Source organism: Colias croceus, chromosome 15 (assembly GCF_905220415.1).
Source record: "Colias croceus chromosome 15, ilColCroc2.1".
Classification (NCBI taxonomy): Eukaryota; Metazoa; Arthropoda; class Insecta; order Lepidoptera; family Pieridae; genus Colias; species Colias croceus.
Window position 1 is genome coordinate 6,803,257 of NC_059551.1, and position 27,689 is coordinate 6,830,945.

The following is a 27,689-nucleotide window of genomic DNA, read 5'->3' on the forward strand; positions in this document are numbered from 1 at the left end:
TTGTGTGTTTGTATTTCAAATTTTATTTTTTATAAGATTGAGAATTTATCAAAATTAGACGTTCAACAAGTATGTTTTTTTTTGATAGGGCAGTTGAATATACAATAGAATGAAAAAATGTTCGTGGAAAAATGAAAATTTTTATTTTTTAAATAAAAACTTAAAACTACGCGCTACAACGTAATAATTCGATCAGAAGACATCAGTCTTTGAATTTGAATAGTCTATAATCAATTTTATTTACAAAGAAACTACCTCATCCTAACAAAACACATATTAAAATGTTGTTCAACTTAATACTTTAATGCCCTATGCCATAAGACACATTTTAGCACAACGGAGTTTTGCCTTAGGCTGCTTGTGGTTTCTTTTTCAGTTCCATCATAGATTGTGGCCCCTTCATTACTCTGTGCATCAAATCCCAACACATTTTTGCTGGGAGAAGGCTGAAATTACAATATAAACAATAAATAGGTAATTAAAAAAGTTTTACAATCATTGTAACAAAAAAATGTAGAGTCGAGTCGTTAATATTTTAAGTGAAAGTTTTTATGTTGAAATAACAGCATGTTTATAAAGCCCCGTATACATGGTAAAAATTTGTTGCAAAGCAGTGGATAACCATGGTGCACAAAATTTAAATAACTTGCTTTTATTTTAATAACAGTAGAGGATGAAGCATAAATTGTCCCCTAAAGTTATCGTTACAAACTAGTTTGTAGTTATATAAATCGTATAAATTCAGATCTCACCATTTAAGAGGCAGTAGGTATCTAACTGAACCAGGCATGATGCAATTGACCTCGTTCTTCCGTATGGAGTCGATCATAGTCTCCGCCACATAGTCTGGTTCGAGCATTGGCATTAGCCGCGGAGTCACTCCGTCGAACATGCCCGTGTTTATGTAGTATGGGCATACTAGTGTTGCTTGGATTGTGTTGTGGCCATGAGCCTGCAAAAAACAATTAAATTAAACGTTTTAAAGAAACGTGGAGCTGGATTTAACGAACATAAATATTTCCCACCGGTGTAATAAAATGAAAAACTTATTTATTTTTATTTTTAACCAATTTCTTTTTTAAGCAAATGATATAATATTATAGTCCACTGAGACTTGAGAGGCTGGGCGTACGGCGGTACGGCGATAGACGTGGGATCGAATCCAGCCTCGTGATCGATTTTTTTATATTCCCAAATATGGTCAATTATTATGAGCAATTGTTCACATAACCAAATGCATAACCATATAAATCAAATAATATAATTTCCTACCCTCAATTCAGTAAACAGACTCTCATGAAAGCCCACAGTTGCGAATTTAGTCGCGCTATAGTCAGTACACCGGTATGTTCCCAACAGACCAGCCACTGATCCTACAGTAACGATGTGTCCCTTTCCTGTCTCTATCATGTCTGGTAGAAATGCTTTTACCGTCTGAAAAGAAAACATTTTTTATTTTCACAGAAAAAGAATAAAATGCATTGTCATCTATAATTATGTGTTTCACATTAGATATAAGGTTCTTGGTTTCACTGATCGATGTCTTAGCTGATCAGCCTTATGTGTCCTGCCAAATCGAGGTGGATAGATATTACTTTTCTTAGTTTCCAGAGGGATTATTCTTATGGTAATTTTTTTATAAGTACGTTTTAATAATGAAATATTGTTTTGAGTTGACGATGGAGTCATTATAAGTACTTACCCAGTAATGGGATAGAATGTTGACTTTATAGGTAGTTTCTATGGCGGTATCATTGAGCTCAAGTAGAGTTTCCCCAAAAACAACACCCGCATTGTTTATTAAAACATCCACCTTTCCCACCTGAAATAAATGTTCATTTATATTTCTTACAAATTAGTATATATATATTATATCATAGTTAGGTACTTAAAATTTATTATTTATTTTACGACTCGTTGAATGTTTGTTGCCGTATCGAAAAACAACTTGCAAGGTTAACGGACTCATTAGAAATAAAGTTATTATTAAAAAAATCAACCTTTCGAACGAATTATAGACTACGTTGACTTGTGGTTAGCAGTTAGACGCTCTAATGACGATAGCCATACTCGTACATTACGAAATGAGAAATGATATGTTTTTAAATCCCTCTAATATATCTTACCTCTTTTTTTACTTTTTCTGCTGCTCTATAAACTGCGGCCCGATCTGCTAAATCGACTACATTGCTGGATATTTCATATCCTTCATCTCTAACGGCGTTGCATGTTTTTCGTAATGCTGAAAAATATGTACATACTTATATGTAGTGTATATTGTTACAAAATGAAAATGCTTGAAAATTATCGAGTATTTGAAATGTGCATGATATTAAAGATTACCTATAGGTATATAATTAACAGAGTTTAAATGCTTTAGCCATGACCGCACTCACCGAAGAGATCGGATCGTCGGGTCAAAAAGGTAATTTAATAAATACTTAAGTCGCATTGAAGTCTAATAAAGCTGGCATGGATTCAATAGAACCTTACTTAACTGGTACTTAAATACCTACCCATTCTGAATATTAAAATGGGCATTGTGATACCACAAATAAACCCATTTATTTTCTCTTACAACATGAGTATTGCATTGCGTAACTTAGTGAAATGGTTTAAAAAAAATTAAAGTTTAAATACCTATATATTCATTTAAGGTTAAGAACAATTAAGTTTATCTTCTTGTTGACAGTTGACTTCTTTAGGTACTTAATTATTCACGGTGTGTTTGGTGTTTACGTCTTGAGAATGGTATATGAATATTTATTATGTGCCAAGACGTTTCTCTATTCATGTTGCACCTCATAATTACCTAATATTGCCGTTTGTTTTTCTCATAAATAAAGCCAATGGACATTGATACTTTTCCATTTTATTTAGTATAGGTACTGACAAAGAAATAAGTAACTAGGTAGTAAACGATCAGAGTATTTATTTAGAAAGTAAAGAAAATAAGTCTGCAATTATTACCTATAACTTTCTTGGGTAGATATTTATAGCAGAGTACCGAAACGAACACCAAGAAATAATATTTTACATTCGTTCTTTTACTCGGCAGTCGGCTCTATATTGCCTAACTATGACTCATGCTAATATATTTTTGCATAAAATCTTACCCTCATCATTTATATCCCAAACTACGACCTTAGCACCAAGCCGAGCCAACTTTACTGCTAATTGTCTCCCCACTCCACCCCCTCCTCCTGTGACGAGAACTATATCCCCTTTCAAACTCTTCATAGGTCTGATAGCATTAGGAACTAACGTCCAGAATAAAGATTCAAGGATGTAGTAACATGATAACACAAGGAACAGGACAGTATCCTTCGCGATGTCAAATATGCTCGCCACTTGAGATGGCTTCTTCATTTTGTTGTCTGCCAACATGTTTGAAATGATACTGAAATTAGAAAATTTATGATTAAGAACATAAATGGCGGTATTTGTCTTTCTTCAAATTATTACGTTTCGCTATGTATATTGTATAGTAAGTACTTAGTTATATCTAATCTACAAAGATATTTTTTGTACCTACTTAATTGTTTAAAAACTAACGTATATAGGTATGTACTTACTTTAATAATACGACTAATTTATTTTAATTCATAGTTTTGAGACGTCAGAGTACCCTGACTATAATGAGTAATGATAGTGTAGGCCTAAGTAAGTATACGTTGTTGTAGAGTGGTAGAGCGCGTAGAGCAGTATCTATTGTGGTAGTAGAATGATTAAGCAAGGAGACCTTGTACACTAATTAACATTATTTATGTTTTTAATCATTACAGATAAACATCAAATGAATTAATGTATGAAAGCGCTTCGCTTCGGAACCTATTGCACCACTGACATTCAATCAACTTTTCAAAAAAATATCCAATGTAAATTCAAATTCTCTTTAGTAGTTTTTGGGTTTAAAACAATATGTATAATTTTAGGACTATACATGTGTTGATAATGTAGATTGATAGATACGTCTAGATAAATGCATGCAGCCTACTTAGGAAAGGTCAGTTACAGCCTTCACTGATTTAGGCGCCTAGCTATACAAGTAAAAGAATGCTAGTAGTTATTTGTTTACTTCGAATTACGGTGTTATTTGAAATATTGGTATATTGGTATCTTAACAGTAAGGTTTTTATGATAGATGCCCACATGAAAAATCTTCTGCTGTACCTATAGCTGAGTATTTTTTCTAATATCGTCTATTTCTATGAGTTATGAATGTATTATTCTGTTTTAATTTACATGATGTATTTGGCAGATTTTTATGCATACATGCTGTTAGTGAGTATAATATAGAAAGTTCGGTTGTCTAAAAGAAAGTTGTTTTTCAATTTACCGATATACGTTTATAGCAATAAATATAATTGACTATAAGAACTGTAAAATTACGTTTTGTATTTTTGTATAAATCCTGAAATTTATAATATTTTCACTAAAGCTATCACCGAAACAAATACAAATCTCTACACTAATTGACAGAAAAATGTAGAGTTATATCGCATTGTAATACAAATTATTATCATAAATTCACTTTAATAAAAACAGAAAAATATCAATCAAAGATATATATTTTTTTCTCTACTCCACACTATAATATTAATCACGTACCTGTTTATATAAATAATATCATGTAGATAAAGTTGTTCACTTCACAATCAACGCGTACTACGGCCGTCGGTTGGCCTACAACTGTGCTCTACTCTGAGGCTTTCTCCTTAACGGTACTTTGAAGTTTGATTTGCATCTAATATTAATTTTTGTCCACAAGAACCTGGAAGCCAATGATCACGGTTTCAAGGGAACTTTTGGGATAGTTCTTATAAGACAATATGGATTGGGACTAATTAGAATACGTCTAAACTCTAATGTACCTATAGTGTGAAGTTTACGTGATGTTAGTAAGATTGTATGTAACAACTAACAAGATTAGTTAAAAAGAGAAATTATAGGTAGTAAATATACAACGGAAAAATTATGTGATAGTCAATTGAAAGCTTATTAGCACGCTTCTATTAGCTTCATCTGTATGTTTGTATGTAACCAACTCTTGTCGATTTTGACTCACTTTAAACGGAAAGATTTCAAATTTTATGTGCTTATCAAGGAGAGGTGACAATACATTAACGAAATATCAAACATGTTGTAGATGTTGTTTACATACCTACTTAGTAATTTAAATACCTATTTTATACTGTACTAGGTGTCCGCCCGCGGCTTCGCCCGCGCAGTCAAAGAAAAACCCGCATAGTTCCCGTTCCCGTGGGATTTCCGGGATTGCGTCTTTTCCCGGGAAAAAGTAGCCTATGTTCTTTCTCGGTCATCAAACTATCTCCATACCAATCCATGGAAATTGGTTCAGTAGTTTAGGCGTGATTGAGTAACAGACAGCTACAGACAGAGTTACTTTCGCATTTATAATATTAGTATGGATTTTATAGTACAGTATGTATATAAGAGTAGAGAATGGAAGGTGTAGGAAAGAATAGACCCATATATATTTTTATCAATGTTCTTTCTAAAGTACAATCTGTCTGCATAACTAAGTATATTACCAAAAAACAACATAATATTGTGCAATTTGACGAAATTAATTGCATAATAATACTTAATTAACTACGTCCTTGCTTTTTCATTTTATATGCTTGTAAAGTAATAAAAGGAATAATTTAGATTAGTTTGTGATAATTGATCTGATTCTTCAAAAACTTCTTGTAGATAATCTAAATACACACCGCTGAACGGATCGGGCTGAAATTTGGCATGCAGGACGTAAGCTGGAAGGTTTCTGATACATTCCAACCTTATAAAGGGGATAAAATGGAGGATGGAAGTTTGTATGAATTAGATGTTATACAGGGTGTCCCACTATATATTTGCATACTATATGTAAAAAATACTTAAACAACAAAATTACGTCAAAAAAAATTTCCTGAAAATCCATGTTTTCTTCTCTAGCTTCGCGCAACCGGCGTATACCTACCGCTTCTCTAATGTTTTTGTCTATGAAAACATAATCCGTACGGGTGGCAAAGTAGGGCTTGCTATAATATGTACATAGAGTTTTAAGAATTCATCTTTTTGAAAATAAAAATGCGTCTGGAATTAATTTATGGAATTATTAAGTAACTAAGTACTAGAAAAGTATTTTTGTAAAGTAGTTTTTACGTAGGTAGGTACTCAGCGTATGAAAAACTATAACCTCGTTTGAGCTTAGTATACCAACAGTGGGACACCCTGTATAACGTACATCAATTTTGTTTTTTGTTGTTTAAAAAACAATTCTTCCTCCAAAAAATTATATAGCGACATACTTACATATTATGAGGTATAGGTAGCTTAGCTTTATTTTTTAGCCATGTCTTTGCTGCAATAGGTTTAATATACCTTCTCTACCACAACTCTACACTCAAAACTTTTTGTTGTAGACCTACACTGCATAATTTGGAAGTGTGTTTGATGTTTAATAAATTAATAGCATTTAAATACAGGAATAGAATTAGCAAATAATTATTATTAGTAAGTAGTTATAAAAAAGGCTATAAAGTCAATTGTTATTCAAAACTAGCAAAGTGCAATTATTGCATTATGTAAATATATTCTGCGATGAACAGATAACGCCTTCCGACAATAATAGTATTGAGCTTGATTTAAATATAATCGATTACTATACTGCTATGGAAAGATATTCTTTTGTTAAAATTATTGTGATAAAGTTGTAGGTACTGTATTTGTTTGAGCGTTTGTTTGTTGTTTTCTTTAGTCTATCTCAGATACAAAAATCAAAATCGATAATATGAGGCTTAATAAAATTAACATTCAAGAAATTAATATATTACTAATATTGAAAAAAATAAAGCGTTTACTTTAACATTTCTACACAGTTATTTTGAAAAAAGTATTCTAAGTACTTATACCTACAACAATCTACCCCAAAAATATTTGAATTTAACGTTATTTATTTATCTATTTGTTTTGTTGCTACTTGTTTAACTCATGATGTATATGATACACTATTTCACATAGAGTTGTTTTTGAATTGATTCGATAATTTGTTCAAAATATAGCTCTTGTGTTGTAATTGTTCCAGTTGCTGTCGAAACTATCTAAGTGATTTGAAAGCCCCGAGTGTTTTAGCTATGCTTTAACAAACTAAAGTATACTATTAGTAGTCTGTGCTATTAGCATAATCGTTTGTAAATACATTCCACCAGAGTTACTAATCTTTATATTATCTTGTTGGTATTTGTTTTTATTAAATTGAAAATGGACAAAAAAATCATGGTTTTTCCCAGGATGCGTATCTGTAGGTATGTGTATTGCTGTCATTGAATTGATGAAACGTTATCAAAAGCTACTCAAAAGCGTCTCACTATCTATGGAACAAGAAATCGCATTTGTGTTACCTAGGTAGTACACTTTACTATTCCATGCACTAGTGACTAGACCATAGATAAAGTAATATTGAAAAAATCTATTTTCAATTTTTATTAAATAGCGCCATCTATTAGAACGTAGGCGTAACATGTGGAAACCTGATTCAAATTGCACACGTTCGAGTATAGAAGTAGAATGCTTGCGGTTAAATCTCGATATCAATAATAGATGGCGCTCTATGTTGCAAAAAAGGGCTGTGTTCGCAAATATAATATGCGAGGATTTAAAGTTTAAACTGCGCGGTTAAATACCGCTCGCGCTGTATGGACACAGCCTAAGTTTGTTCCGTTGAATAAGTATGTATCTATCATCTATTTAATATAAGAGAATAAGGGTTCTTTCAACAATAATAGGTACTGCACCAAAAAGGGTAAAATAAAGATCAAATAATTAATTCATTGCAATTTGCATCACTTGATATATTTACCCGCACACAGCGAGCGAACGAATTTTATAACACCTTATATTTCAATCAAATAAGTGACCAAAGACCAATATAGGTATTCAAATAATCTAATAATTAGTTGAATACCTATAAACTGCTTTTTTTTAAGGCGATATAATCGGAAAATAAACCATCATCATCAAACGTCTTTCGCCTACACAAGTCACAACTATACATAGATGTTTTGTTGCTACTCTTGGTTTGGCCGGTTTCATGATATGAATAAATGTTTTTTTTCAATCGTTTCTATTCTAATCAGGATACCTTAGCTTTCTAGCAAACAAAAAAAAAAAATTAAACTCCTATTAGCAATAGGTATTGAGTTAATTGGATATAATTATCAAGGATGTAGGTATACGATACATTGTATAATTGACAAAAAGTCAGAAAAAAAATTGTTTGAATTAATTACCTATATTAGGTATATCTATGTAAATTACAATGTGTATGTACCTACTGACAAAAAAGTATATATTAATAATTAATATTTATATTATGAAAATGCGGAATGCCTACTTAAGAGGGCTTATTCAATTTAACGCAAGTCAAAATCTCCGCGATCTATTACGATAGATCGCGGCTTGCGCTATCCTTTTACTATGAACAGCATAAGTCCACAGGAGAGCGCCGAGCAACATGTCCTCTCTCTGGAAAGGCTCGCTGCCGACTGATTTTAATCGGGTCGCGCGCAGTGTTTTATAGTACTTTAAAAAAAATTGTAGAAAAATAATAGAGGTACCTTAGTTGATTTTTTAAATTTTATCTTATAAGTAAGACGTTCTTTTATTGCAATATGTAAAAATTATATTAAACTAAGTCAAATATCTTGGTGAAAATAATCATTTTGTCGACTATAATTTCTAAAAAAATTCACATTGTTCGGATTTTAATTTCGTAAGTTAGGAGTCCAAAATAAAAAAATCTTTTAACTAACTATTTTAATAAGGATTTTTGCAGTTAGTTAAAAAAAATTGTGTGTTAGATCTGTCAGCGATTTCAGATATTTTTAGCTTCGAAATTGACACTAAAAGCGAAATCAAGTAATCATCGGCTCAGTTATCTTGATGGTATTCACAAATACTGTATTAATTGAAAAAAAACTCTTAACTAACTATATAGACAATAAAATTTCCTAAAATTATTAGTAATTCATATGTTTGTAAGATAAGTGGTTGATGGACAATCTGGTTTGAAAAATCACATATTTGAGCCAAACAGCGCACGGACCGCGTACACGGCCTAACACGAATAACCTCCTCAAGAATATTAAATTTTTTTACCAAAATATTTAAATTTATTACTTTGCGAAGTTATTTACTTATTTAGTTTTTGCTAAACGAATTTTTTTCTGAGACCCTGAGAAAAGGAGTCAAATGTTATTTACGATGTTTATGAAATTAAAGAGGTAGTAGGTACTACGTAGGACTTATATAGTAGGTAGGTATTACATTACATTATTCATAATATTATATTAATTTATTTAATTATTTATTGTTAACACCATTTAACAAAAGGTGACCTTATCGCTTATCAGCGATTTCTTTCAGGTGATATACAAGGAAGTAGGTACGTACATTTTATCTGGCTGCTTGGCTCGTCTTCGCCCGGGTTAAAATGGGGTAAAAAATAACCTATTTTACTCGACAATGCTCTGAAAAGACATGTAGAGCTTTTCCTAATGTTTAATAAAAATAAAATCATCTAAGTTAAATTCTAAAAAATGTTTAAAATAGCTTTTTTTTTATAATTTAAATCTTACGTACCTATAAAGTTCCATTTTTTTAATGTAATGTAGCGTAAGGAAAGTCTTCCGGTATACATACTCGACACAACTTGAAAGTTTATAGGTATTTATAAATAATCATACCTATTTGTTTTTTTAACCGCATGTTATTGATAGTGCAGCTGAAGGAAATGCATGAAGGTCATGATCTCGAAGAGGGTGCGAGGGTCGAACTTTGAAGATTGCGCGCGCAGTGAACAGCCCGCTTTACGTTGATAGTTTGATACGCTCACCCAGTCGATTCGCAGCATCGCGCGCTGTTGCCGGCCAGTTCGAAACAACGACCCAACAGCCGCGCGTAACGCGTTCCAAATTCGAAAATTAAAATTTTCATATTTTATGACAGTCTTTTGTCATCGTTATTCTAAAAATAAAATATTAAATTATAAGTGAAAAAGTGCATCAGGCTGATCGTCTTTCCAAGTCCCAAATTACGAAAGTGCAAGAAAAATAATCGAAGGTAAGTTTGAGCATGTAGTGTTAATTAAATGTTGTCATGTTAGGTAAACGTTTTCGCATAGTCCAGCAGATAGGTACCTACTATTGGAAAGTATTTCAAGGCGATCGCGGTTCTCAGTGTGCTGACTTTGAATAAAACAAAATGTTCATGTTATCAGAAAATGAGACCCGAAACGACACAAAATTGCATTTCGTTCATTCCCTAAAAATTAACACTGATCAAAGCGATATATGTTGAGATTTTTATGGAGAAATTGTTTTTTTATTGTTACTGTAGGAAATAGAAATTTGTTTCACCTTTACCATTTAAGCACTTGTTGGCCGTCGACACCTTTCCAAACTTGACCTTATCATAACAATTGCCAAAAATCAATTAATTACCTATCAAATCAATATAAAAATAAGAAATAATGTAGCAATAGGTACATACCTACTACCTACCTAATTGTACTTATCATTAAAATTACCCTAATTATTAATTTATAAGTGGGTAGGTAGACACATTTTAAAATATTATGTTGATTTCTATATAATTTTTTTGGTTATGTACCTAGTGTGGTAATCGAAATACCTACGTACAAAATTTAGCATTAGATGAAACTTATTTTTATATTTTTTCAAAAGCACCTTGTACCTAAGTATTAGTAATTTATGCTAGGTATTCGTTTTGATAATTTTTATTGCTATGTTTCACCATCATATATTTAACCACAATCTTGATTGCGACAAAGAAAAAGGTTTCTTTCCTTCTAAGAAATAATTATTGATTAGGTAGTTAGTTAGGTAATTTTATTGTGTAGCCGTCTACATCCTAGACATCCTTATAGACATCTGAAACATCCTAGAATTAAAAGAAAATAGCCTCAGAGCAACAATAATCATATACCTATCTATTTATTTTTTTTCGAAACATATAATAAATTATTAAGTAGTTATAACTATAGGTATTAAGAGTTAAAATTAATTTAAGAAAAGGTTTTTTGTCAGCAAAACTGGAAAATCACTGGAAGCTTTTAAACTTAAAAATTATAAATGTATTGCAAAGTAAATGTAGCACAATGTATGTTTTGTAAATCATCGTTTCTGAAAATAAACTAGTCCGGTTAGTCTACAAGCGATATTGATTACAAAATTATTTTTATTTGCATTTGCGAAATTTGTTAAACCAGCTGAGAGCGTATCTTCTGTAGGCCATGGGCATATTGTTTTACAAACATTTTAAAAGTAGATTGTCAAGTTTTTGGGTTAATTATGTAATAAGGATGAGTTTTAATGGCATGCATAAAATAAACTTGTGATGTAAATTTGACGACTATCTACCTACCTACTATGTTTAAATAAAAAGATAATAATTATAGAAAAAACCCAACCTGTAATCATTGAGATAATATTACTACGTATGGAGGAGACACCACGAACAAAATCTGTGCGCCAAGCGCGGCGGCGCGGGGCGCATTTTTTTGCTCTAACTAAGTTTTAAAAATTATTATCTAGTTAGGTACTTTACCGATGAAAAGTTATTCCTTTGCACTTTTCCGTATTATTTGTGCAATATCGTAACACACACGAAGGCATATTTGATGCGTTTCACTTTAAAACAAATAAAAAATGAGCGTGCAGTTAAGCCATATGGCTTATGGTGAGCGGAACATAAGTGATATAGGCGGTGTCGTCTCCATATGTATATCTCAATGCCTGTTATACATGACATAAAATTATCATTAAATGGCTACCTACACCGTTTTTAATTTTCATATAGGTACTTAAATTCCTTTCCATCCATTTCCAAGAATTTTCTGTACCAACCTTTTCCTGTCAATAACGAGCATAACATAAAAAATAAGTACATTAATCAGCTTACAGCTGCTAAAGCCTCAACTGATGATCACACACAATGCGGAATTAATATACTATGAGTAAATTGACTTTTTATTATTTTACTAAATTACAGTTTCAAAGAAAAAGCAATTTCCCGCCAAATATTGATTATCGTTGTATATTTGATGCATAGGTTCCCAGGTTCCCAGCTATGATCAGGTGTAAGCGAGTTATCGCATTAGGCAATAGTGAAGGCCGTCTTGTATTCGCCTAGCCTCTAGCACAGACTAATAATAATGTACTACGTATACAACCTCTAGTAAGCACTCGTTTAGTATTTACTATAGAGTCTAGATTCTAGATCCATTCAACAGTTCTGGAGAAAAGAAATGAAAATTGTGTTGTTGATGTTGAACAAATTGAAAATTATTATTATTATACATTTAATAAAATGCATAAAAAATTCGGAGTTGTCGCAATATTTATGATTGTAAAAGGCTATGAGTATAATGCCTAAGAATGCATAAAATATATATTTTTGTGCTCAGTTAACACTTGCCAAATAAGAATTAATTATTTTATAATTACATCAAAATTATTATACAAAAACGGAACGAAATAATAAGTTTTCTGAAAATAAAACAAAATTATCTTTACATTTTACTTACATAAGTAGGAATATTAAATACTTTAAACGTTGGTCTTTAATCTTTATTCATATTGTGTGCCATTAGTTATAATTTTTTGTGACATCAATTATTTTCTGTCAAAATGTCAAATGGGACGTAGTAAATTTTTCTTGTTACAGAGATTTTTTGTGCTTAAATATTTATATAACGTAATTTACTTATATAAATTAACGTAGGTACCTATCATATGAGTTAAAATAATTGATAACAAACTATAGGTACAAAACTAAGTTATAAAAAAAACAAATGCTTCGAATTTAAAAACTTACTCGATAACTTACGACCGCGCCGCCGCGCCGGTTAAAAGTTAAAAATTATTCTATACTTATATTAATCTATATATTATACGTCATGTATTTATTTCCCTTTTCTAATTCTTCCTTTTTTGAAGGAGAAGGTTCTTAAAAAAAAAATGATGAAGTTTTCTGAATTTTTTCGATCGACGCGGACGTTCACATATAAGTACATATACATATACTTACGTCGGTAGTTTTCAGTATGAATCATTTTTTCTTCATAACATTTTAATTCCTGCTTCTTTGAACGTTCGTTTTTGCCATTTTGATTAAATCTTAAATCTTTTACTTAAATTATAATATTTATGTACTTCATTTGCATACTAAGATTGAATGCATCATGCATACATAATTTACATCACCTATTATATCACGGATTACTTATCGTTCTTTTATCATAAAATACAAACATAAAAATTATACTTATTGTATCCCTAATCTCAATGTTAGAAGGGAGTTGCAATTTATACGCAAAAGTCTAAAAGATTGAATAAGATTAAAAACATTAAAAGTATGAATATATCACAATTATTGCATATCTAAAGTAATTAAATCTTAAAATATAAAAGACTCAATGATAATAATTATTGGGTAATTTGTATTGATAGTTAATATTCTGGGTCAATGCCGGCGCGGCGTTGCGTACGTGTTTGCCTTTTTGATTGCTATAAATTGTTAATCCTTGGAAAGGAGTTTACCCTTAAACCACTATTTGTTTTTGATACACATAGTTATATCAATTAACAATAAAAATTTTTTAAGCAACGAGTTATTAATTCCTGACCTTAGGTTTGGTGAATGTTTTTACTTTATAAGGACGTTTATTTTTTTAACAAGTGAAGTGGGTAGTAATTTTTTCCACTTTTGATTTTAATCATTAACGAATCTTATTACTTATGAACTCATGTTTGATGAATGATGTTGCTTTTTTTTGTAATTTGGTACCTAGGAATTTCAAAAGCTTGATCCTATTACCTAGATATTTATAGCTCTTATTAACTGACATAAGTGTACAGAAAATTCCTACTTAAACATACAATAAAATTGTGCGTATTATATTAAATATATAATTCGAATGAACATCGCTTAGAGAAAGTATGAGAGAAAGTTCATAAAAAGAAAAGAAATGCCAAAATTGACCTTACACTTGTTCTACTTCAAAAACAGGTTTGTCAAATTGTTAATATTTATAATCTTGAAGCTGTATGGCCTACTCTATGTGATGTATCGAGATATTGAAGATGCTTAAGAAATGTATTCTCTTTAAAGTTAACAGTTAAGTTTAATAATTCAGTGACAACATTACAGACAGTCTTCAAGAAATCTTAACTCTATAATTGAGAACGTGATGATGTATAAGTATGTATATCTGCTTAATATGATTTAATTATCACAAGCTGTAGTGTTTATTTGGCGCCTGGCGGGTTTTATATTTTATAATGATGCAGTAATTATACATTCTTCATCGGAAAACGTTTTGGTGAATGGTTCGTTGACGACGACAGACTGCGCCTACGTCATAGTAATTGTATTTGGGTTTTTATTACCTAGCAAAACATTTGTTTCCATGGAAACATATATATCATTTGACCTTAAACAAATATGTACTCGATAGTGATAAATATGAGATGTAGCAAGTATCTAATAGTAGCAGTAACAAATTATAAATAATAAGCTGTGGTAAAAACATAAATGATTAATCTGTTACGGTTCGCATCTCTCGGTAAATACTGCATCACACCTCATGTAGATTAAAAAATAAAAATCTACACAGAAAATTGCAAACACACGTAAGTGTTTAGTATTTTATTATTCACCAAAGTGCTAATTTATGTTAAAACATGTACAATACAATTCATTGATAACTTTTTGGCATAGTATTTGTGCGGTTTGAGTAATTTTATATACCTACGTAACTAGAGTACGTTACGCATTACTTACTTCCTGACTTCCTGTTTAAATTTGCTGCCTTTATGTACACTTAACCCAGACGATCCTGTGATAACACTTACAAGAATAATATACACAAAACAAAGTGTAGTCAGTCCCCTGAGGATAACATTTATAACATGGCAGGTTAATTACACGCCGACATTTCACTTGTCTGGTAGGTTTCCTGGAAGAATGTAATTGACTCTGTAAAAGCATTTATTCACCCTGTCTACATCACAGGTCTACATTCGTACAGTTTACTTTGTACTTAACCATATTATACTTTTTGTCTGTAATGTTTCGTCAAGTTCGATCTCATGATAAGCGGATACCCAAATATTATTTTATATTTTAAAAAATATTGCTCCAAAAAATAATTAATAGCCAGTTTCAGAAATTAACAGCCTATGGAGGTAAAAACTCTTTATTCATTTAAATCATCATCTAACGTAGTACTTATATATTCTGTGATGATCTAACTCAGACAAAATCGAACAACTTGTTCATTCGATTAATTATTTTATGTTTACTAGCTATATTCATTTACCACTATTCGGTCGTTCACCTGCGTAAACTGTCAAAAACATCCTAACGGCTAACCTAACTCCAAACTCATATTTTTAATAGCCACCTACATATCTTACTCAAATAGTTGTGAAATTATTATAACACATGCTGAGATCGTTATAAATTATAAATTATTATTAAATATCCGCAGTTAGTGATGAAACTATTGGTACAAAAAATGATATTTGGGATTATTGCACACCTGTCCTTCACCGTATCACAACCGTATCTTGACTTAGTTATGTAAGTTTCTAATTGTGAAAAGCTATAATTCATACGATCTATTGGTATAATTAGCACATTTTCAGCTAAAAGTGTTACGCATCTGTGCGCTAATTAGGCAACTGTCACGTGAATGCTAACATGATGACGTACCTACCTATATTATGATGCTTCTTTTGTTTAGGGTACCTTTTAAGTATACATCATATTATACCTAACGAATATTAAGGGTTCTTAGTTCTTACCATCTATATCCTGTTTTAGTTTGAAAATGATTACACAACAACCTAAAAAACATTAAATTTCGAAATTAATACCTACTAATATTAATTTTTGAAATATAATACGAAATATATGTATTACGAAAATGTACTAATATTTACATACAGACAGAATTGATTAATAGCGTCTGTGCCTTTATACTACGAATAAAAATGTAAGTATTTTATACATAGATGATAGAGCTCATATGATATTGACGTAATATTACAAAACTGGTACCCCTTGGCACCATAACTTTGCCATTTTAACTTATAAACAGTAGAAATAACACGTTACAAGAAACAGCCACATTTGGTTATCACATATCCCTTTAGGACGTTTAGGCAAAGAGCATGTTATGTCGTAATATTTGGCCATTGTACGTCATTGTATTCGTCATAAATATTTGTTTATACGGAAAACATTGTATTGAACCTCGACAAAAGGACACCATCGCCATACCTAAGCATGACCCAACTTATAAGTAGTTGTAACTTTTAAGGTCAATGTGCAAAGGGCAAAAAAATCCTAGACTTTACAAAAAACATTTATTACCTGCCTGTTTGCAAGTACATATTTAGCATAATAATTAATAAGTATTAAGTAATAACATAGTAAAAATGTTACATTTGCAATATTGAACGTGCTACACGTATCAAATCATTATATTGGGAAGTCTGAAACTTTACCAATTCTAAAAAAAAGAAGAAGCAATAAGCAATGATTTTGTATGTAAGCCACAACACGGACATTATCTTCATCACAATAAGGGCGATACATTATTCTACAAATCTGAAAAAAAAAAGAATTTGTAAAGTTCAAATTCGTGTAGAGAAGGTATTTCTTATACACTTGTCGTCAAAGGCACGTCACACGTACGTGCGTCAATGAACTACACATTGTGTCGGAACAAGGAGGTACATACCTAGAAGTACTAACAGAGCCCAATTATTTTAATTTTATTTTGAATAAACGAGGCTTTCCTTTCACTGACTGATCTTAAGAATAGAATATTATCTTTAGCCTTTATCTTTATCTGATATCCCTTCTTAGTTCTTAGGCACCGACTTAGTATTATTTTGAAAGTAAATAATGTTTTATTCGTAGGACAATACCTAGGTACATAGATTATAAACAAAAGTGACTGTATAGTGTTACGAATTAAATGGGTTTGTTAATAATTGTCCCATTATAAAGCTAGACTTATTGTGTTCGTATTGAATATGTTTAAGGAGATACAATGGATAACCTTCACTCGCGCCGGTGTATTGTCCGAGATCGTAAATAAAGGTCTCGTACACTTGTTTCTATGTGCACAGTATTCAATATTCATTACTTATTAATTTATTAGTTTGTTTACAAACAACGGATGGAATTGTAACGGTGTTAATATTAATCACTCGACTGTTCAATTTATTGAATAAATCAATATTGTCTTATTTGACATACGAATATTTTATACATTTATAACCATAATAGGTACACCTAATATTTGAATGTAATTAAGTAATCGTAAAAACTATCATATCCATATCCTGTATAGGTAGGTATGCCCATTCATTAAAAATTAAATGAATGCTTGCCCAATCGCTACAGGCAAGTAAACACGTAGCTCGTAGCAATGATAAGCTGAGTATCTACGAGTAGAAGGTACACACTGTGTAGTAATTTAGCATTTACGCTAAGGTATATAATATAGATATGCTATTAAGCCATAGTAAACACATTCTCTACAAATCATTCAACGATAATTTGAATAAAATGATTGACGAATTACTGTTTGTAAATCTAACCTCCAAAGAGACTTATCTAGCTTATGTGCATAAAGTGCCAAATATTGGAGGCGGCAAAATCAAAACAACGTTAATACATTAACGCAATAATTATTGCTGCCACTGAACATTCGCAAATATCATAATGACCTTAGGCTGATGACGGAACCAAACCTAACAGTTTGTCTATTCATAGGGTTGTCAAAGGTGACGATGGAAGATTGGAGTTTGGCAAATGCATGATGTTTGTTTTAACCTTGGTTTTAACTACAATATAGACTGTATTATGACACAGTGTATCTAAGGCCGCCTGTCCACCTGCAAGAAAACTTCCGCGAGAAATGTTCGACAGTCTGTCGACAGCAACTTGCAAGTCTAATTCCGCGTTTCCACCTGCAAGTAGACTTGCAAGTTGCTGTCAGACAGACTGTCGGACATTTCTCGCGGAAGTTTTCTTGTAGGTGAAAACGCGGCCTAAGACTTTTGCTCGCATTCTTCCAGATAAAAATAGAACACTATAATAAAAATATAATTAAAGATGATTTCGAAAATATTATCTAGTTGGACTCCAGACCTTTTTTGCTTTTCTGGAGTAACATGTCCCAATTAAGCATTTTTATTTTCGTAGAGTATCGAAAAATGTAAACTATTCCAAGTTCTCAGAACATCCATCAGTGCATCAAGTTTCTGTAAATAATCGGTTCTGTAGCCTAAGCTATACAGAAGGAAGAAGTGTTCCTTTTAAATTATTCTATATTTATTATTTTTATATTAATAAAAATATGTGAAAACCCTAGTTTAAGCACAGTTTGTGCAATGATATTGCGCTGTCGACCGACGATAGGTTGCGACATGGTCGTCGACGTATGAAGGAGTAAACGACTAGCTTCTACCATACCACCGTTCTGTACCACGTTCCATGTCAATGATTCATTTAAAAATATCAGTACCTGTCTCGTACACATAAATTAGCCCCTAAGGCGCTCAATACAATTAAATTAGTGTTCTTTAAACATCTAATAAAACATGTTCATATCTATTCATATTCAAGAAAATGTACTGCGCAGATATTCAACAATTATTATGTAACCTCGAGTTATAAAGTATATTGCAATTTATTTACTCAGGCCCCGGAATCACAGACACAATAGAAAATCTATTGTGTCGTAGACCGATCGGGCCGCTTGGGGCTCAATGGGTAAAAATTAAAATATATTTATAAAATGAAATATGTATTTACGTAAAAACAGTTTTTTCGTCTATTTCTCAAAGATTTCTCACTTTTCTTTATAAAAAAATATAGTATTTAAATTATGTTGAAAATAAAGCAATAGTAAAGAATATGATATAAAATATACACGTTATTGTATTCAGTAGGTATTTAGAGATTGGTGTGAACTGTGAAGTGATTTCGATTGTGTCCGCTGAGTAGGCACTGCATGTTTTAAAATTGCGTGCACTGTGTGACATCCGAAGCGATTCATGTTCAGCGTTGATTTATTCGCTCATAATTAAATTTAATATAGACTACATATAAAAAGTTACGTTAAGAGATGTCTCAATCATACATCCGACAAATATTTTTTCTTGACATCGGAAAGAGTATATGGAACTCATTTTTATCACACTTACTACCCTATCCATTAAAATTTTTCAATGTAGGTAGAGTTTTATGCATATCATACATTCATACCAGACTATAAATTTTAAGTACCAATACAATAAAACAATAAAACGTGTATCTTTTTCATAGTAAAGACAAAACAAGACGACAAATGTCCAAAAGGGCACTAGACAGTGCCGAATTTCTCAGATATTCAAAGGAAATTGTCAAGGGCAAAGGACCGGTCCAACAAGTTCTGCAAACATATAAACATTTTGTAACTGAGACTTTTGACAAGGTTGTAATTTTAATATTTCAAATGCATGATATCTAAGTCCATCGTCCCAGTTTCACAATATAATAATTTGTTATAGTCTAATGGAATTTTTTTATAGACTATAATTATTACCTGTGATATTTTGTGAGCAATCAATACATTTATAATATACTAACTAGAGAATTATTGCTATGCTTACTGGATTGTTTGTTCGTTTAAATAAACTATTTTATATTCGCTATTAAAAACAAATTAAGGTCAGATTGAGCCGAATGTGACATTCTACAGATGACCCACTATTACATGCCTAGAATTTATTATCTAAATAAAAATTATTTACTTAAACTTCTATTTTGTAATAATATTCTTCTTTCTTTCAGATAAGAAACGCCAATGTGGTAATGACTAACGGGACACGTGCTACTGGAACCATACACGTATAATATCTAAGTAAAAACAATAAAAAACATGTCGACAGAAACTCAAGAGTACGTTAATGGCATGAGGCCGGGCCCTTTGACGAGGGAGATACCAGAGTGCATGCGAAATAAATACACTTTGATCCAATCAATTTTTGACCTTATTGTAACGTTGGTGACAGTTATCGGATATCTATTTCAAGGAATATACAGATCGATCATAGGGAAGCCGAAGAAAGACCTGAAGGGTCGAATTGCCTTGATCACGGGCGGGGGCGGCGGTCTGGGAAGCCTTATTGCCTTGCGACTCGCGAGGCTCGGATGTGTGGTTGTACTATGGGATATAAATAAACAAGGTCAGTAATTGCATCATTTGTCATCATTGTTTATAGAACTGTCTATTCTGGGCTATTTTGAATTCATATATTCAGCACGTTTTCAAAATTTGCATTGCTAGTTGAGCATAATTGTTATGACTTAATTGTTTATAAAGTTTTTATAATATTTATAACTGGTGATTCATAATTAAAAAGATATATATCAATCTTATATCAATATAATCTTATAGAATCTTATAAGTACTTTAAATGCAATCCAGTTAAATTATAATAGTGTACCTTTTAATAAAACGAGGTCGAATTTCCGTTTATTATCAAGTTGATCACCTTACAACTACAATAAATTGAAAGAGATTTAAAACACTCAAACTGCATTGAAAAATACTTTGATCTAGGTATTAAAGAACACACCTGCATATATTTTAAAATTCTTATTTATTTTATCCATAGAATCTTTATGTTATATCATCACCATTACTAAATAGTTTAATATTCAACTGACCTTGCATAAATCGTTTTGAGTTTACAAGACAGAAAAAGTATACACGTTTTACTAACACGGCTTGTCTTGACCTACAAATAAGTAGGCAGATATATTGCAAATGCATCTCTAAATTTTATGGTTCATTTATTAATGCGTTAATCGTTTGGAAAGTCGGTGAAGTTTATTAACTTCTGTCTGAAGTGATCATTAAGGCCGCCTTCTATTCATTTATATTAAGTACTAGCTTCCGCCCGCGACTCCGTCCGCGCGGATGTCGGTCTTCGCGTGGATGGTTATTTCTCCATTTTGAGTACCTCTGTCAATAACATCTTATAAATATCTATTGGACCCAATTCCCAAATACGGCTAGGCCTATAATAATACGCAACGTGTGTTCGCGGTTCTACGAAACAACGTCTATGGATAAAACTGAAAAATTAAGATTAATTTTTTTCTACGTATTTTTCCAGGATAAAAAGTATCCTATTTTACGCCCAGGATAATAAGGTATAATTATACCAAGTTTCATCGAAATCGAACCGCTAGTTTTCACGTGATGCCTTCACATGCAGACAGACAGACAGACAGACAGACAGACAGACAGACAAAAATTTTTTTAATCACACATTTGGGTTTGGTATCGATCCAGTAACACCCCCTGCTATTTATTTTTTCAATATTTTCAATGTACAGAATTGACCCTTCTACAGATTTATTATATGTATAGATAGTAAAATGTTTTTTGTTTTCTTTGTACGAAACCCTTACATCTGGAATCGATTTTAGAATGCTATTAACTCGGTAGTCTATCAATTGATAAAATATTCTAACTATTTATAGGCATAAAGTTTATTTAATTCAACCTTACCGTTTTGGTTTGTCCTTTATATATTTCGAGCAGCCTTTTTTAGTAATTAAACCAGAACAGAATCTTTTAAATACAGCTGTTATTTCCATATTTGCACACATTGATTTTTTTTTAATTGACAGCTCTGCATAATTATTATCTCATACATAATTATTTTTAAATTAGGTTCCAAAATGAAACAAAATAAAAATTGTTTGTTAAATATTAGTAATCGGTTAAATGAGAACTCAAATGATGCTACTATGGTAGAAATACGTATAAAAATTGATAACATAATATAATGCAGGCGAGTGTAAAATGTTCATGAATGCTATTGTTTAAAATTAGTATTTTTATACGTTATTATATTGTTGGAAGGTAGAAGTCCTGGCTGGCTCCTTATATATAAAGAAACCTACTACACCTACACTACACTAAATATCACGCATTTATGGTTTTTTATACTGATCCACATATCCATTTTGTTATAATTATTTTAATATAATTCACATGATACTGACATGACTGAACTATATTAAAGTCAAGCAGCGTAACACAATTTTATTTTATTTTAATTGTTTTGTGAAACCTTACGATTGTATCTTGCATATGTTCGGTTATAAGTATTTTGCAAATGTTCCATAATATTTATATTACATACAACGTACTTGGAATTAAAATTTATTATTTAAACAATTAAATTACGATTTGCAATCTTATTTTTATTCGTCAATAAAAAAAGAGATGAGTGCACTAAGACAATAAAAAGTAAAAATATTGCGTTAATGAGCAAAAAAATAATTCTTATTTCCATCGTTATTAAGTGTAAATAGCTTTATATATACTGTTTTTAAATCTTTTAGCGTAAAGTTTTTATTACCGTACTCGTTCCGGTTCCTGATTGTGTAAAAAAATCCTAAATAATATATTGCCTAGGCTATATCACTCAAGTATGTATCTATGTATAGGAAACTAGCTTTCCACCCGCAGCTTCGCCCGCGCAGTCAAAGAAAAACCCGCATAGTTCCCATGGATTTCTGGGATTAACACAGGGATAAACTATTTCCCGGGGTAAAAAGTAGCTAGTAGTAGGTATCAAAATATCTTTAAACCAAATTTCATGCAAATTGGTTCATTAAGTAACAGACAGACAGACAGACAGGCAGAGAGAGATTTATAATATTAACCCATTGAGCCCCGAGCGGCCCGATCGGTCCACGACACTAGATTTTCTATTGTGTTTGTGATGGATTACTAATCCGTCTTTAAATGCTTCCTTTTATTTCGCCAGTGAAAAGTATAGAAAAATACAATTGTCCGCACCAGGGTAAATAATAAAATTAATACATCATGCACTACTAATATGAACTAATGCATTTTGTAATGTTTTATTATTATGTCACGACTCCAACAATACATAATTACCTATATGTATAACTCAGCGTAAATTCATAGATAAAACGAAAGAACGTGACTTGGTGTCCAAGTATAATTTATAATCTTAAAAAGTAAGAAAATTTTATAAAATCATTGTTAAGAGAAAGAAAGAAAGAAGAAGAAAATAATCAATTTTACGTATGAACCAGAAAATTGTAGGCTCATAAACAGCATTTATAATTTATGATTATTTATATGTACCTAAGTGGTCAATATCAGGCATAGTGTGGTTAAAAAATAGGACTAATTTTTTAGATACTCTTGAAAGTACTGTTGAATTTAATGTAGTGTAGTAAATGTAGGTGTATATATACTGGCTACTATATGATATTATGGCTGATGGCATGGCATGTTTTGTGATAGTTAGTAGTTACATAGGGTTCTGTACCCAAAGGGTAAAACGGGACTCTATATTACATTTACTAAGACTTCGCTGTTCGTATGTATGCCTGTCTGACCGTCTGGATATATCTTTTGAATCATGACTATGATAGATGGTTAAAATGTTTTAGTTTTTGGATTCAATCGATTAATGCGTACCTTTTTTTTTTTTTTTTTTTTATTTTTTTTTTTTTTTATAGTGGGGAAATCTTCCAAAGATACCCACGGCCCCCGGGGAAGGAGCCGTGGGTTATGTCGGATTCTTACCGACTAAAACCCCACTGTGTTCCGTCGAGCCGCTTTAATGAGGGGGCCGCGGGTATTTGTTAGAATTCTTCCGCAACATTAATGCGTACCTAGGTAAATCAAACTTTTCGCGGCCCCTATTATGTAATAAATATAGCATTGAGATGCTATGAATATAGACCGTATTAAAATATGACAGCATGAAACAAAGAAATAATAAGACTCTTCCTACTATAGTAATTTGGATGTTACGTAAGTAGTGAAACACACATTTTCGTCGTGGCTGTAGTTCGAACATGTCACGCGAACCTTTATTCTCTTGCCTGTTATTTTCTTTCGCAAAATGTTACAAAAATGCCAACAAGTGGAGTTTAAGAATACCATAACTTATATACAGGTTCTTAAACAAAACCATGGTCATTGTGCGAGTGTGTACCAGATTAGTCATCGATCTTAATTCTGTGAGCTCTTTATACAGTACAGGAGGCGTTAAAATTACATACAAAAACGATTATTAAGTACCTACTTATGTACTTTAAAAACATCTAGGTTGGCCGTCGGCCCGTCGCGTCGCGTCCACTTCGGCATCGGTCATACGTAAAATAATAATCATTATTATTTTTTAAGTTTCTTGATATATTTTATTATTTATACTGATAGGTAACTCAATGATGTTGGCACTTGTCGCCAACTTTTTATACCTACGTTAATCGGGATTTTAAGAGCGCTATTAAGTGTATCATTGTTCCAACAAGGATGTGAATCACAACATATTATTGTGTGAACACAACATATTTTTCAAGTTAATATACCTAAATCTATTGTTTCTAGAAGACTTAGGTATAATTAAGTAGTCGTTACTAAACTGTTATTAAACGATTATCTCGTGGTACAATATAATTGCTTGTCACAAATTATATACGTTAAGATTATTTTACATCTCGTAGGTACCTACAATAACGAATGCATGCGAGTTGAGGTCGTGTATAAAACTGTTCAAAGAGATCAAGGTGTTCTCGTTAATTTTAGTTGTAAATTCAAAATTATTATACTCTATATTGGACTGAAATAAGAATTAAGAATGAGAATTATGTAGTACATAAATGGTGTCCCACTATTGGTATACTAAGCTCAAAGGAGTTTTGCATAAGATAGTAAAAAATACTTTTAAAATTCCAGACGCATTTTTTTTCAAATAGATGAATTCTTAAAACTCTATACGTGTACAGTGTACGGACCCATAACAAGCGACCCTAATACTGCATACTAGCCTTTTCAACAATGATTCCTTTAAAACTTATTTTAATATTAAATATATAGAGTAATGGCAAAACCCCTGACTGTTTAGTAAAAATATAAAATAATTCATATATAATTTGCAAAAGTGTTATTGGATAACGTAGGAGCTTTTTTTTCATAATTAAATATATTATGCATTTTATTAACATTCGAATCAAGAAAATCAATGAAAATTAAAGGAGGTTGCTATGTGAAAAAAAAAACGTAAAATACGTTATCTCAAAAGTAAACTGTACTTAGAGAAAAAAATCTTCGATTATCCCTGAGAGAGAGTAGTTTGAAAATATGAATATTCTGACGATGGCCACAGGCTCTATATCGTAAAATTAAAACGGTACATGCCTACTTTATGAGGGATATAATCACAGAATAAATTGCATATAACTCTGAAACAAGCTATCTAGTAATATAACTACCCTATAAAACAAATATTAAAATTAATTTTACTTTCAAATATAATGGGATGTTCGTAACATTTTTACTATGCTTATGCATGCTCTACAATATTTGGCATGATAAACGTTCGAATTAGATAAGAGTAATCAAAATAACCTTTAACTCCAATACTTTCCATCAGCCTTTTGTTCACGTGAAGTGAAGATAAGTTACAAATATAATATTTGTTTAACAGTTCCTCAAGTAAACGGTCTCTCGTTTATGTAGAGAAAGGCGTAAATAAACTGAATGAAAATTAATTACTTTGTAAACGTACATGCTCAATACGTAATGGAATTCATCTCCATAATATTCGCTTATTGTGATTGAATATCTAGAAACTGAAGATAATAGCATAATAGTTCCATATTTATAATTAATACAGTTAAGGAAGCAAAATGAATGCGACAAGCCAACATAGCATGTGCAATGATGAGGAAGCGAGATGAGAGAATTAATTCCAAATCAGATGCATTTTTATTTAATAAAATATATTGATATAGCTGTAGGTACTACTAGGAAGTACTTATAATATAAATTACTAGCAGCGCTTCGCGGATTCACCCGCTTGGTGACTCCTGTTGGTCTTAGGCCTTAGCGTAATGATAATATGTAGCCTATAGCCTTCCTCGATAAATGGACTATCTAACACCGAAAGAATTTTTGAAATCGGCCCAGTAGTTCCAGATTAGCGCATTCAATCTAACAAACAAACTCTTCAGCTTCATAATAAAAAATAGTATAGATAAGAACGTGAATGGTAATCTTTTTAATGAGGTACTAAAGACAATACGAATATAAAATATTTTTTTATATAAGTACCCGATCAATTTTAAGAATACTGAGGTATTATTAAGTATTCATTCCGTAAAATGTTAGTAATCTGAGTTAATTTTATCGTAGCTCAATTTACCTAGGCATTACGAGAATCCTATATGCATGGTAAATAATGTAACTGTTTATTTTATTGTATACCATAATGCACTGTAATTACTAATGGCTTGCTAATGGTCATCATGATTATAAACAATAAAATGGGTAGATTGTGTAACATCCGTGAGTTTTACTTAACTTTGCTATAGTAAAAAGTCCTTTATGATTATTTTGGACTTGGAAGTCCAAATACTTAAGTAAAAAATTAGATAGAGCAACTCTATCTGAAATATTCAATATGAATCTACGCAGTATTATTTATCTATACCTACATTTATAATAAAAACGTAGGAAAGTCCAAACTGTACCTTGAATATTTTTTTAGTTATAGTTTTTAGAATTTTTGTCTGTATGTATGTCCGGGCTAATCTCAAAAAGTACTGTATAGATTTACTTCAAATTTGGTACAGAGATAGATTGAGACCTGAGGAAGGACATAGGATAGGGTACGACGCAACTAAACTTGAATTAGTAATAATTATTTGGCTAATTCTTTTCGTTTAACCTGAGGGTGTGATATGGGGGTTGTATAATTATTTCACGAATCACTTAAGAGTCTAAATGAGATAAGTGGCGACATCAGTAAATGTAAATTAAGAAAATCTGTATGAAATTGATCTTAAATATTCCACCGGACTGTGGACATTTCTTATCTATTGGACAGCCACGATCAAACACAACTAACAAGACGTCGACACCATTACCAGAGGCAGAAACTGTGACTAATTTGATTTTAGGTCTTTTTGACTTTCAAGCGTGTTCTACATACGTTTTAACGTTACGTAAAGTGCAATTTGTTCCAGTTCTATGGTACACGTACATCAGCATGCGCATAAATACTACAAAACGCAATTATTTAAATATTTCTAGCAAGGTTTTTATGTTCTTATATAGACAATTTTAATACATCTTGTATTAACCTCGAGATGTCATGCATATATTAAGGTAATTCCTTAGAACCTTCAATGTACAAAGATATATTGACAGAAATCCAAAACTGGAAACATTTAGGTGGTTCTGAATTAACACCATATATTATTTTAAGCTTTAAAAAATCACAATTCAAGTTGACTTCGTTTTGGAATACCTCTTTTAATTTTATGAAAGCACTTACCCGATTAAACTGTCCATTAAATTTTTGAGTCTCAGTATCGTTCGTACAAAAGAAATCATTCTTCATTCGTCATGTCATTTTTATCTAAAGTGTTGAACCAAGACCAATCCTGAAAACCTACCTTGTCAGAAAGTGACTTACATAATTATATGTATGTTTACCCTCTTTCTTTATATTGACGATGTAAAATAACCA

The 27,689-nt window shown here is 31.4% G+C and overlaps 2 protein-coding genes across 2 annotated transcripts in view; one reads left to right on the forward strand and one right to left on the reverse strand.

Annotated features, from left to right (window-relative positions):
• Positions 1 to 123: 123 nt before the first annotated feature.
• LOC123698050 (short-chain dehydrogenase/reductase family 16C member 6) lies at positions 124 to 4,740 on the reverse strand. Its single transcript, XM_045644637.1, has 7 exons — positions 4,612 to 4,740; positions 3,117 to 3,400; positions 2,127 to 2,242; positions 1,703 to 1,822; positions 1,273 to 1,434; positions 753 to 952; positions 124 to 446 (listed from the first exon to the last, which is right to left on the reverse strand). The coding sequence occupies exons 2-7, from the start codon at positions 3,385 to 3,387 to the stop codon at positions 350 to 352; spliced, it is 966 nt and encodes a 321-aa protein (XP_045500593.1). The 5' UTR covers positions 3,388 to 3,400; positions 4,612 to 4,740; the 3' UTR covers positions 124 to 349.
• Positions 4,741 to 9,881: 5,141 nt separating this feature from the next.
• Positions 9,882 to 27,689, forward strand: part of LOC123697733 (estradiol 17-beta-dehydrogenase 11-like) — a 37,320-nt gene continuing 19,512 nt past the window's right edge. The window contains exons 1-2 of the mRNA XM_045644267.1: positions 9,882 to 10,124; positions 19,939 to 20,336. Coding sequence (XP_045500223.1) covers positions 20,030 to 20,336 — 307 coding nt within the window. The 5' untranslated portion in view covers positions 9,882 to 10,124; positions 19,939 to 20,029. The remainder of the gene's footprint in view (positions 10,125 to 19,938; positions 20,337 to 27,689) is intronic.